This window comes from Clupea harengus, chromosome 7 (genome assembly GCF_900700415.2).
Source record: "Clupea harengus chromosome 7, Ch_v2.0.2, whole genome shotgun sequence".
Classification (NCBI taxonomy): domain Eukaryota; kingdom Metazoa; phylum Chordata; class Actinopteri; order Clupeiformes; family Clupeidae; genus Clupea; species Clupea harengus.
In genome coordinates, this window is record NC_045158.1 from 3752787 (window position 1) to 3765221 (window position 12435).

Genomic DNA, 12435 nt, shown 5'->3' on the forward strand with positions numbered 1-12435 from the left:
ATGTATCTTGATACATGTTCCCTGAATGAGAGAACGAACAAGGGATTACTTTGAGCCATACATCCACCATCCGTTTTCCAATACCATTTCTTTATTTACAGTAATTTAATAATTTCACATGTACAAAGCATAGGTGATTCATCTACCAAATATCCCAGTCATAACAGTTTAACAGGTAACAGGCTACACATTAATTTACATGTTAATAAATAAAAAGGTCAATCAATTATTAAACAAATTCAGCAGAAATTTCAGCTGAGGATATAATACAGTTGCTTCTTCTTCTTCTTCTTCTTCTTCTTCTTCTTCTCTCTCTCCCTCTGTGTGGTCACCGATCAACTCAGAACTTCAAGTGTCATCACATAGGTCTACCAACGGTGCCAAATGTCACCAAACGTTCCTATCCACAAAAGGAGGTGTTAATGGGATTTAGCATCTATTGAGTCTAAATATTCTGCTACATGGAAATGTTTCAAATGTAAACAGAACCCTCTGTAAATCATGAGGTGATCAAAATGTTAGCAAGGGGAACCTATGTACATGCCCAGAGACACTGAGATAATAAGCTTCAATGACTCAACATCACAGTCATGAGGGGATTCTCTTGAAAAGCTGGCATGTTTTTACACTGTGATAAAGCAGTCTCTGTGAATGGCGAGTTGCCCAAGAGGTAATGATGTCCACTGTTTACACTGAGCCTTGCTCTTCCAGCTAATTCTCTCATCTGGAGAAAGATCTAAAAGACCATTGTGCATGAGCTGTAGGTAACAATGTAGTTCAGCTGTCCTGCAGTCCTAATTCTTCCTCCATTGAAACCCAGAGGCCCATCAGCATCTCTTAGTGGGTCAAGATGCAAGCTGCCATCTTGCAAGCCACTGCCGAGATCAATGCAGCGCCTCGTCCACTTCCTTCCTCCGACTGGATGAAAGTTATGTCACAGTTTGGTGTCAGTTCCCGCACAATTTTGTGAAACCGTTCTTGAAACCTGAGCAGAGGGGAAGAACAAAACAAACGTGTCATCCGTTTATGTTTGCCAAGCGCTTTAGTTTCCCTGTATGTGTACTCTACCATCCTCAACCTATTTGTGTATTATGAGTGACCAACAACTGCACAGAAAATAACATTCTGCTTCAGAAAGCTAAATTCAACCGTCTGATATTTATATATGAAATGTTATTATGAGTTGTTGTGTGTGTGTGTGTGTGTGTGTGAGGGACAGTTCTTCAAATGCTGGTTATGTCTTATCTATTTAAGTGAATGCACACAAATGTACACACTCACACCAACCCAAACACTGGCATAACCCATTCCCCTCACCGAGGATGCAGTTTGTAGACAGAGCCATCCACACCCACAGTGATCTTTAGCGCCTCCTGGCTGCGGCGCTCCCTCATACGGTTAATGACGCCGGCCAGCCCGGCTCCGCACATGTGGGCGGCGCGTGTGGACACTCGCTCACACGCTAGACGCACAATGTCACAGTCCAGCTCAGATGGCAGAACTCCGAGCGTGCTCAGGATGTTGAAGATCTGTTTCCTGTCCCCTAAGTCACTGAGAGTGGAGATGGAGATCATTTTAGATATGTCGATGGTGTTGACGTATGTAAATGCAAGAGAATAATGTGTATTCAGACTTTTTACATATGTATGTCAACACAATGTAATCCAAAGATCAGAGGCTACATTAAAAATGAAAGCCTGATGTAATTTACAGCAAATCAGTAAGTAAATATTTCCAAGAGGTTACATGATTCCTAGAATGTTTCTATGAACAAGAATTTTTGAAGTCGGCAGATCTCTCAATAGTCGCTTATCATCTCAGTACTGTTCTGAGGTCGAAGGACACCTTGTCCATCTCACCTCTCAATCTGTGAGACAAAGCGTGTCTCAAAGCTCCCTCTGGTCTTGAGGAGGTCGGAGGCCTCGCCATTAAACAGCAGGTCCTCATTCACCAGCTTCAACAGCACCAGTCGCACCAGCTCGCCCATATACTTGCCACTGATCAACTTCTCATACCTAGAGTGTTGAGAAGAGAAATTAGGATGGGATAGAATGAAAGAGATTGAACTTAACCGCTGCATTACTTCTGCCTGGATGTTGTGGCCTGAGACGATTTTTCACATTGAGTTGAGTAGTCCCTTGGATGAAACCGTTTCTCCCCTTCATAAAAAAATACATTTTCACACAGACTGTTGCTGTCACCTATAGGGAAAAAACACCATTGGAAGAGTGTTTGAGCTGGCAGAGAGAAAACAAGTATGAAAGAAAGATATACTTAAAAACAAAAGTAAGTAAGTAAGAATGAATGAAATAAAGAGAGAAAGTGGGAAGCAGAGTGCGAGTGAACTACCAAGAGCTAAGGTGTTGGCCCACAGTAAACAACCATTAGAGGCACACAGCTAATGAGAGCAGGCTGCCATTAATCCACCTCTCTGTGTCCCCATGGCTGACGTGGCCCCTGCTCTGGCTAGCCGCCTTGCAGAAAAACAAGCCGGTCGCCTGGAGACCACACAAGAGTCTCGGCTCACCATCAGGTGAGGACCTCACAGAACCAAAAGACACGGAGTGAGGGGGAGAGAGAAAAGGTCGAGTGGCAGAGAGATAGAAAGAAAACAAGAGAGAGAGGGAGAGAGAGAGGGAGTGAAGGCTATAGCAACTGCATACATCATTAGCATGTTGGTCGCACAGGAGAAATTTGTCCGTAAAACGTGTGTGTGTAGGTCCATCAGACTGATCAGCTGACGCTTTAATGTGCACACACACAGTCGTGCACGTCATAGCACGGGTCTTTTCTAGGAATGGTGTTTACACGAGTCAACAGCTTTTGACATATAGTCAGCATCTGTGTAGAGTTAAAAGGATGTAATTGGGTGAAAAACATTCAACATCAAGGCTGGAGAGGTGGGTAAATATCTCACAGCTCAAGGTCTGGGTCACCTTAAATGTCATCATACACTGTTAGCTTTGATATTCTCTTCACAAGTTTAACCATATTTTATATTAAAGGGATACGTAGGATGTCAAGTTTTCAAGCTAAGATCATTGTTTAGCTCGGTTGTCAATTATTATTCGTTATAAATGGAGCTGTCCCATTAGAGTTTATTAGCTTAGTTGAACTCTTGAAGCTACAGCAGTGCTTGGTGGATGGGGATGGCTATTCATGGCTATACATACATGGAGTTGCCATACATAATCTTACTCTATAACTGCAAAAATAATAACAATAATATATATATATTGTTAATATATATAATAACAATAATATAAATTGTTTTTGTACCTGTTTGCAAAATGATAATAAAGTTAACTTGAATCTTATCTAATCTAATTTAGTTCATTGTTGAGTGTTTTGGAAGGAGGAGGACTCACAGCTGCTGGCCAGGGTAGAGGGACGTCTCGTCCACCACTCTGTCATACTCCAGACGGAACTCCTCCAGCTCGCCGTTGGCCCCAAACGCACCCCACTCCGTGTTCACACACATGCGGCCCTCCTCCCCCTCTACCAGCTCCACGGTCCGCATCTCCTCCATGTAACACGCATTACAGCCAGTGCCTGAGAATTACCAAGGGGATGTGACCGAGAGAAGTTTAACACACATTTACTGAAGCAGTATTCAAACCTTTACGTCATTGTCCCCTTAAAAATGATGATGCATGAGAACATCCAATATGGACCTCCTATCAGATCCACATGTATTAGATCCAATATGGACATCCTATCAGGTCCACATGTAGTAGATCCTCAGATCCTCTCCTACTTGACTAACAACCCCCCAGCCCCCCAAACAGTGATACAAAAACACACAATATCATTAACCAATTTATGGTAAGCATTTTCCATTTTGATTCAACCTGCCACCATCCCCCTAAATACTTCCACTGGATCAGTTGAATCAGACAGACAGAGAGAGAGCGAGAGTAGGAGAGAGATTATGAGAGAGAGAGAGATTCTGAAAAAGACAGTTGGAGAGAAGGAAATAGAGGGGAAAGGAAAGATGTTATTAGAGAAAAAAGGAGAGATGTATTGGGAGATGGCCAGAAAAACAGAGAGATTGGTTGTTGCTGCCATCTCCTTTCCTTTTTTGTGTCATTGCCTTCCCTGTCATTTTCTTTGCTGTCATTGTGAAGACCTCTGCATCTGCTTACCAACAATCATGCCCACTTCACAGCTGCGGTCCTCATAGTAACAGGAAATCATGGTGGCCACTGTGTCATTCACCATGGCAACCACATCCATTTCAAAGTCCTGTGGAGAAAAGAGTCAGATTAGATCACTACCTCAAAAACTTTCTCATAAAAAAATGATCTCAGGTTTGCCTGTTTCTTCAACTCATGCACACAGAATACAGTTAACTGTTTTGTATGGGTACATGTTAATATGCTGCAGTTTGGCAGTCTGAAACATTAGAATAGTATGAAAATTAAACCTTTAAACTCAGCAGGAGTTTGTATTTATGAAGTCAAGAGTGGCTGGTGTAGATATGTCTGTGCGCGTGCATACCCCTCTCCGTTTGATGGCATCTCTCAGCAATCCCACCACGTTATTCCCCTCGGCCCCAGATGCCTTAAACCCTTTGGTCCAGTTCAGCAGAATGCCCTAACAAATACACACAGACCAGATCAGACCAGAAGATCAGAAAGTCCTCCTTAATGATGACGTGCCACTGAAACTGAACACTGCACGGTCCAGAGGCGAAGGGCTCTATAGTCCTCACCTTATCCAGGTCCTCATGCCGCACGGGGAATGAGAAGGTGAACCCCAGAGGAAGTTTCTTGTGTTTGATTTGGTGTTTGTCCAGGAAGTCTGAGATGCACTCAGCGATGTAGTCAAAGAGCTGGCCGAGGAGGGAAACCAGAGTAACACCATCACGACGTAAACATGACGTTTTCTTGTCAGAGGCAGTCATAGGTGAATGGTCTACAGAGGGACGTGGTTTTGTTCATCCCTCTATATTATTTCCCTGCTACATGTTTACGATTTTTTTCTTTAAATTATATTTGTTTCAGATCCGTAACACTGCCAGGTGCTCTGTGGGTAAACTTTTACATCCTGGGTTCTAGATGCTCACCATCTCCGCAGTGCCCGTCATGGCGTCCTCTGGGATGGAGTACATGTAGTACTTGGTCTCCACCTTCCAGCCTTTCTCCTCATCCTCTCCAACCTTCACCAGCATCACCCTGAAGTTGGTGCCTCCGAGGTCCAGAGCCAGAAAGTCACCCACCTCTGAGGGCCAGGCAAGAGGTAAGATTTATGAAAATGAAATGATTAAACAAATGTTAAAGTAAGATTCACACGACACAAAACCCGTATCTCTTCAGCACTTCACACATCACTTAATTTCTCCACATCTCTGTAAAAGACATACATACACTCATATGTATGGTATGCTACATACATGTCTAAAATACAATTGGCTGCCCAAGAATGCAGGTCAGGTCAGGAATACTGTTTTGCAGGCAGGTGGTAACCACAAACTTGAAGCAGGTGATTAGCCTTAGAAATCTAGATCTTCATCTCAACCACTGAAGCATGGAACCACCCATACAGTGGTCATTTTTATTGTTTGACTGTGGAAAGGTTTAATATAAGTGATTTTAATTCAATTAAAATACATTTTATGTGTATAGTGCCAAAATAATAAAATTAAGTGCAGTGGTCATTTTTATTGTTTGACTGTGGAAAGGTTTAATATAAGTGATTTGAATTCAATTCAAATCAATTTTATTTATATAGTGCCAAAATGATAAAAAGGTCTCAAGGCGCCTTACAGAGCCCAGGGCCTGAGCTCCCAGGGCAAGAAATCACATTTTAGATGCTGCTTTACAAAATAAGTTTATATGACCCTCCTATGAAGTTTATATACGCTTCCTGACAGAATACTGAGATCATTCTGTTTTCTTTTGAAAATCCCAAAGATCATATTGCACCACAAATATGTCCATGACATGCCATTGACTTCCTTTTATTTCAATATACCTTACACAGCAAGTCAAGGAGGTCACATTCTCAAGTTAGAAAGCAACCTGATTCAAAACAGATCTTATCAAAGCAAAGATATTGAAACAGTCAACCCTTCCAGATAAATGATGCTTTCAATTAGGGTTGTTTCAACAGCTTGCCACACCCATCTTTTTTAAGACAAAGCAGCTCCTTCTAACAGTCAACCCTCCTACCACCCTGTCCCACAGGTGATGGGCTAGTTAACTCTCCTCTGGTGTTCGGGTCTGTGGGACCCATATTCAATGTTTACTAAAAGACAAATGGATCAGTGAGTTATTTCTTTCAATCTGAGATTCATAGGCCTTGAAAAAAAAAACATAAGAGATAACAAGATAAGATAAGATAAGATAAACTTTTATTAATTTTATTTACTATGGGCTTGAGTTTTTGTGTTTTTTACGGTTAGATGGCAATTCATTCAAATATTTCTTTTAATTAGCACCCCATACCACACAAAATACACTTTTTGTTTGATCTGAAAGAATTGTGAGGAATGTGGGCTACCGGTACCTGAACCCTCTGGAGTGGAGCGGACGTAGGTGGGCAGCATCTTGATGCTGGCCTCGTTGTGCGTCTCCAGGCGGAGGCCGCGCTCCATCTCCTGCTGCATCCTCCCCATCACCTCCCGCAGCTCCTCCTTCTTCAGCAGGAACTCAGACAGGATCTGGTCCACCTAGAGAGAAGGAGAGACAAGGGGGGAGGAGAGAGAAAAGAGAAAGACACAGAGAGAGAGAGAAAGAGGAGGGGGATGAAGGATAGATAGTTTGATTGAATGACAGGGAGAGAGGCAGAGGGGGAAAGAGAGGGGGGAGGGGATGAGAGACAGAGATAGATAGATAGACAGACAGACAGACAGACAGACATACATACAGATTGATAGATAGACATATATATAGAGAGAGAATGTCAGGAAAAGAGACAGATTGAGAAAGAGAGGGGAGTGGGATGAGAGAGAGAGAGAGATATATAGATAGAGAGAGAGAGAGAATGACAGATAAGAGGGAGACAATAGGAGAAAGGGAGAGTGAGGAAGAGGGGAGGGAAAGAGAGAGGGAAGATAAAAAGACACAGAGAAAGTGTGAGAAAAAAAGAAAGAGAGATTGTTAAGCAGAATTAAATTTGATATGTTTGTTTTTCGATCCAGACAAAAAGTATATTGTTATCGATCTGTCTATAGAGAATATAAAGTTATAGTTGAAATGGAAAAAAAAAACATAACATTGTAATAGTTTATGTACTTTCATGTTTTCAGTTACTGATATTTCATAACAACAAAATGTTTTTCTTCATCATATAACAGCATTTTGAATATCATGTTCACCATAAACATATTCAAATGTTGACCTGTTCTGTGGTCTGTTCTGGCTTCTATGTTCATCTCTGTATAAAAACGAATGAAACAAAGAGCTTTGCTTCTTACCATGAGGACCTTCTCCAGAACGGACTTGTATGTGCACGGCATCGCCAGTGGCTGCTCACGATATGTACTGACACAGAGCATATTCGCAACGCTTCTAAAGGTCTGTGTGTGTGCACATCTGAAAGCACTTTGTGTGTATGTGTGTGGACTGATCAACTGTTTTTATACTCTAGATCAGGGGGTTGGCCTGAGGGTGGTCTTCACTGTGTACACACGTGACGCTTCCCAATGTATACACATTAATACCCACTCACACATGCTCTCTCTCACACACACACACACATACACACACACACACATACACACACACACACTTGCGAGCACACACACAGACACACACACATGCCACTAAGTCGCCTGATAGTGAGGTCCTTGACGGTCAAGGACACAAAATCTGTAGCTTTTCAGGTGACTCTCCCTAATTTCTGATGTATGGTCAGTTTTACACAACCTCATGTTCACAGTTCATGGACTAGCTGTGAACACAATACATACATGTGTATAAGGAAGTGTGTGTGTGTGTGTGTGTTCAACATCAAACACTAATTATTTTGCACTCATAAAAACACAAAACACTTAATACAGACAAACTGCTTTTGAATATATGATTAAGTGTTCAGTAACCCTCTTCGTGTTTGAAATTGTAAATTGTAAATTGGTCAATAATTTCATCGGCAGATAGAGACAGTAGTTCATCTAGAACTCATTATTTGCTTTAAATTAACAATTTGGACAAAGAATTTAATTTAATGCATGTGAAGTTATGTTAATAATATCCTGAAAATGTAAAAAGGTGAATACAAAAACTCTCTAGTCTAAAGTCTAAAGATCTGTATCTAAGAATAGCTCACCTGGGATCTTAACCCTTCCAAATATAGATACACTTCACCCTGCTAAATATAGTTTGGTTTGTTTATCTGGCAAATTTGCAGCAGTTGAGATAGGCTTATCAGCAATGTTTAGATTAGGGGAACGTTGAGCACTGTCCCATCATTCCCATCAAAATGTGTGTCACAAATGTACCTGCAAAAAAACACTGATTAATCCTAAATGGGTAACGATAATTTATTGAGCTAAGCAATGTGTCACATATCAAAACATACTGTACAGACACATGGCAGTATCCCACATGTCATCGAAAGATCCTGGACAACAGATGACCCCTGAACTCTAACCTTCCACTCTGCTACGTGGAGGTTGTGTTAAAAATTCTTATCAGTTCAAACAGAGGTTTATATTTAGAAATGACCCAATCCAATCTCTCAGGCTTTGAGGTCACCCTCACCAAAAACAGTCATGTCATGCCGAGGACAGGCAAAGAGGTGAAGAGTAATGTGCACATACAAGTGAGTCACTTGCTGCAGCCAAAAAAGGAACTGGAATCAGGCTCATTGCATAAAACGGGTCAACATTAAAAAACAAATTCAAAGGAGAGAGGTATATGGCAGGTGGCAGTGGGTTGACAGAAAAGAGGAGAAAAGGTAATTTGCTGAAACGTACATATGGGTAGGGCCTGAATGTGTGTATAGTGCCTCTTTGCAGATCATCATCTCGCCTTATTAAACTTATTACAGATCTCTCTCTCTCGCTCTCTCGCTCTCTCTCTCTCTCTCTCTCTCTCTTTCTCTCTCTCTCTCTCTCTCTCTCCCTAACTGATATACAGAGCTGATCCATTGTATTTCTTAGTGAGTGAATACAAATCAAACTACAAAAAAGTATATTCTGTAAAAGATTATCAAAAAAGTGCTGTTACAGAAACATTGCTACTATGTGACTGTTAGCATAATTGATTGATTATTACCAATCCCTACACATATTTCAACCCACTGATGAAGTTCCTTATCTGTAAAAACCTTCTCCAGGAATAGCTTCTGTCTATGGCTGGAAAGTCAAGATAAGATAAGTTCTTCCTTGGAACACCAAAAGATAATAAAAGTTGGCAAATAATTACCAGAAGGTTTTTCTAAGAATAATTAATATATTAGCATAATCAAATTACAATAACTACAGATATTTGCATACATTTTTTTCAGTGTCCATCAAGGTCACTTTATGTCAACAACAAGTTGTTGTCATGAAAGACTGCACATATTGCTTTCAGCTTTCATCTCTTATGCAGTCCGCTGTCATTCTCCACCATCTCACCTGCAAGGATCATTTGCATATAATGTTTAGCTCTCCCTGCCAGTCCGTTAGAACCATTATTTAAAGCCATGTATGAAATTTCAGATACGTCATATCCTCTAGGCATTACGCAATCGGTCCGTCATTCACTGTTCGATTCATTCATTAATGTCTTCCTGAATATTTGGGGGGAAGGGAGGGGGGGACACTTCCAAATGGACACATTTGTATGTAGATGACTACTTTTCCAAGTAGGTGTTCAGAAACTAATATTCCTGCCACATAGATTTAAAGAAAGCTAGGAGAGCTTTAAGCAGTGATTTGAGATCAGAACAGGGAAAGCAAGTGGTGGAGGCTGAAAATAACAGTTGTTTCACCACTGGAAATTCTTTGCCATTTTTCTTGGATGCACTATTTGTTGGCCTTGCTCCTCATCTTGTTAGACATTGTCTACCATTTTATGCATACAAAAACCATAACAGTTTAACTTAATTTAGATTTATAAAAAATACTATGCCTTTGTGTAATATAATTGTATAATCTTTTTTTTTTACTGCAACTCCCGGACTTACACAATGCAAGTTCTCATTACATAAAAGATACCATATGTTAAACAAGACCATATGTGATGCTATACATAGCACGTGTTATGTTAATCCAAATGCATAGCTCAAAAACACCATGTGCTGTGTGAAAACTATCACCTTTAATTTATTTACCTTTTCCATGGTATGTGGATCCATCCCACATCTCCCTCCGGTCATGTGTGCTAACTACAGGAGACGACGTAGCCTTTTGTGAACAAGCAGTGCAAAGGTTTAGATCATTTGTTCTTGATATGATTTGAAAACATTCACTCGTTCTTTGTAATTTGTAACTAGATTGACTAAAAGCCTAATTTATCAATTTTTTAATGCTCGTTACAGTCTGCGAATAACTGGTTTTATGGACAGCAAGCTATCACAGTCATTTTCCAGCACTTTATAGTTACGAGAAGTGGACTTTAAGGGGCCAACATCACTGCAGTTCCTAACTCATTCTTTCAACTTGTGCATGTGCTGTTGAACAATCCTTAAGCAATCCTATGTCAATGCAACAGTTTTGCTCCCCAAAAAGTTGTATCATACAGGCCTGTGAAGAATTCTCTTCTGTCTGGTTGTTTTTAAACGTACATCTTCACAGAGTCCATCCAGATCATCTTGCGTCAACAACAGGTGTCTGCTCTCATCAGGGTCTGCTGAAACACCATATCGCACAGTGCCACCGTCACCCACTTCAGCAGCCCTCCGTACTGTTTGTCCTGAAATAATCTCTCAAGTGTAATTCATCTGACAATTATTCCTTTTCCCGGTATTCCTTTACTTCTTTTGTTTCTTTTACTTCTCGTAAACCACTTGATCTGGCAGTAACTATGGAAACCAAACACTTTCACCCATTTTGAAGTAAGTCACACACGCACATGCATACACACCTGGCCGGATCCACAACTACACAGCACATAGGTGGTGTGGGACTACGCAGTGGTTTCCATGCCAACCCTCTCCAAAAGCACTGTCCTGGAAATGTCTCAATACAACTGTGGTATGGAAAATACTTAGCAGGCCGTGTGTTAAGTGGCCAGGGGGAAATTGTTAAATGGGGCAAAATTACTTGAGAAAACACTGAATGAGTAGCCTACAGCCACGCCACTCGCATGAAGAAATTTGACTGGCACACAGCTCCACCAATCATGTTGTTTCGTAGAGTGTCTAAATGACAAGCAGGCCCAAGCATGCAAGTCATCTTCAGGAATTTGTCAGAACAAGTGAGTGAGGAGTGGCGTGGATTTTCAAACATGACCAGAAGACCAGTTTAATCTGCAGTGACATTAAAGCAGCAGTAAGTTTTGATCTAAAACTAGTGAGGGAATGACCTAAACTAATAAAAGCTCAGTGTGCTATCTTATGACTTGTATTGTTAGTAGCTTTGCACTGTGAAAGTTTTTCTTGCATTTGCACAGGGTTTCCAGCCCGGGCCACAGGTAAGACAATAGTGTATAGCCTGAGCGTCTGGGGGGAATGGCAGGTGTGTTTACCATCAAAATTAATTTGATGATGATCCCAAACTGTGTTGCCTATGAAAACACACCTTTTGTGTTACTGTAGCATGTTGCTTTAAATAGTAGACTCTCAAACTTCCGGTAAAACGGTATTTCACCCCAAAAAAAAGAACCAATCATGTTTTTCTTTTCTTTGAAACATAAAATGTGCCAAGCCGTTGTCCTGCCACAGACATGAGGTTGTTTTCCTGAATTGTACGTACTTACTAGTATTACAATATGTGAAACAGTGCCACCCTCACCCCAGATGACAAGATGAACTTCACTCGTTTATCAACATAGGTATTTTTGTCTATTACCTTCAATGTAATTCTAGATCACCTACCCGCAGATTGTGTCCCCTCTGCAGTTAAAGCAAGGGTAGGCAATGGATTTCAGAAGTCTTTTTTTATCATATCTCTTGAAATTCTCTTTACATCCCGACAGCAATGAATAAATCAAATGATCTTGAAATGAGACATGATTAGCGATGACAATGATTCACTGCGCTCCTCTCCCCAACACTCCCCAACGTGGACTCGTGCAAGGCCTGAAGCAAGGGGCCGGAATTTTTATTTTAAATGTATACTTTCAAAATCTAGCTTACTCTTGCTGGTTTCTCCAACATTGCCTACCCTACCTTCAAAGAGACTCTTATGACAACAGAGTATGCAAGTCGACCGGAGGTTGGTCGTTTTTAGTGTTTTTTAAAGAAATAATCCCTATGGAAAAATTGACTTGTGTACTTGGAGATACATTTTTCTGGCTGCTATTTATTTGCTTGTTGGTTGGAAGGTAGTTGATTTATTTTACG

At 40.9% G+C, this 12435-nt stretch overlaps 1 protein-coding gene across 2 annotated transcripts; it reads right to left on the bottom strand.

The window, feature by feature from the left end:
• Positions 1–73: 73 nt before the first annotated feature.
• gck (glucokinase (hexokinase 4)) lies at positions 74–10332 on the bottom strand. 2 transcript variants are annotated; one of them, XM_031569935.1, is made up of 10 exons: positions 10264–10332; positions 6511–6673; positions 5069–5223; positions 4715–4834; positions 4501–4596; positions 4146–4245; positions 3369–3552; positions 1860–2015; positions 1318–1551; positions 74–985 (listed from the first exon to the last, which is right to left on the bottom strand). In XM_031569935.1, exons 1-10 carry the CDS (start codon positions 10306–10308, stop codon positions 838–840), a joined length of 1401 nt encoding a protein of 466 aa, XP_031425795.1. In that variant the 5' UTR covers positions 10309–10332; the 3' UTR covers positions 74–837. The 2 variants fall into 2 exon arrangements, with proteins under 2 accessions (XP_031425795.1, XP_012686820.1); XM_012831366.3 differs by lacking the exon at positions 10264–10332 and adding an exon at positions 7421–7564.
• Between the last annotated feature and the right edge of the window lie 2103 nt (positions 10333–12435).

Excerpts from the sequence above, each read along its gene's own strand:
- gck (XM_012831366.3), bottom strand. The coding sequence starts at position 7,501 with ATGCTCTGTGTCAGTACATATCGTGAGCAGCCACTGGCGATGCCGTGC. Across the intron at positions 6,674-7,420 it reads TTCTGGAGAAGGTCCTCATG|GTGGACCAGATCCTGTCTGA; the intron begins GTAAGAAGCAAA and ends CCTTCTCTCTAG. Across the intron at positions 4,835-5,068 it reads TGACGGGCACTGCGGAGATG|CTCTTTGACTACATCGCTGA; the intron begins GTGAGCATCTAG and ends CTCCTCGGCCAG.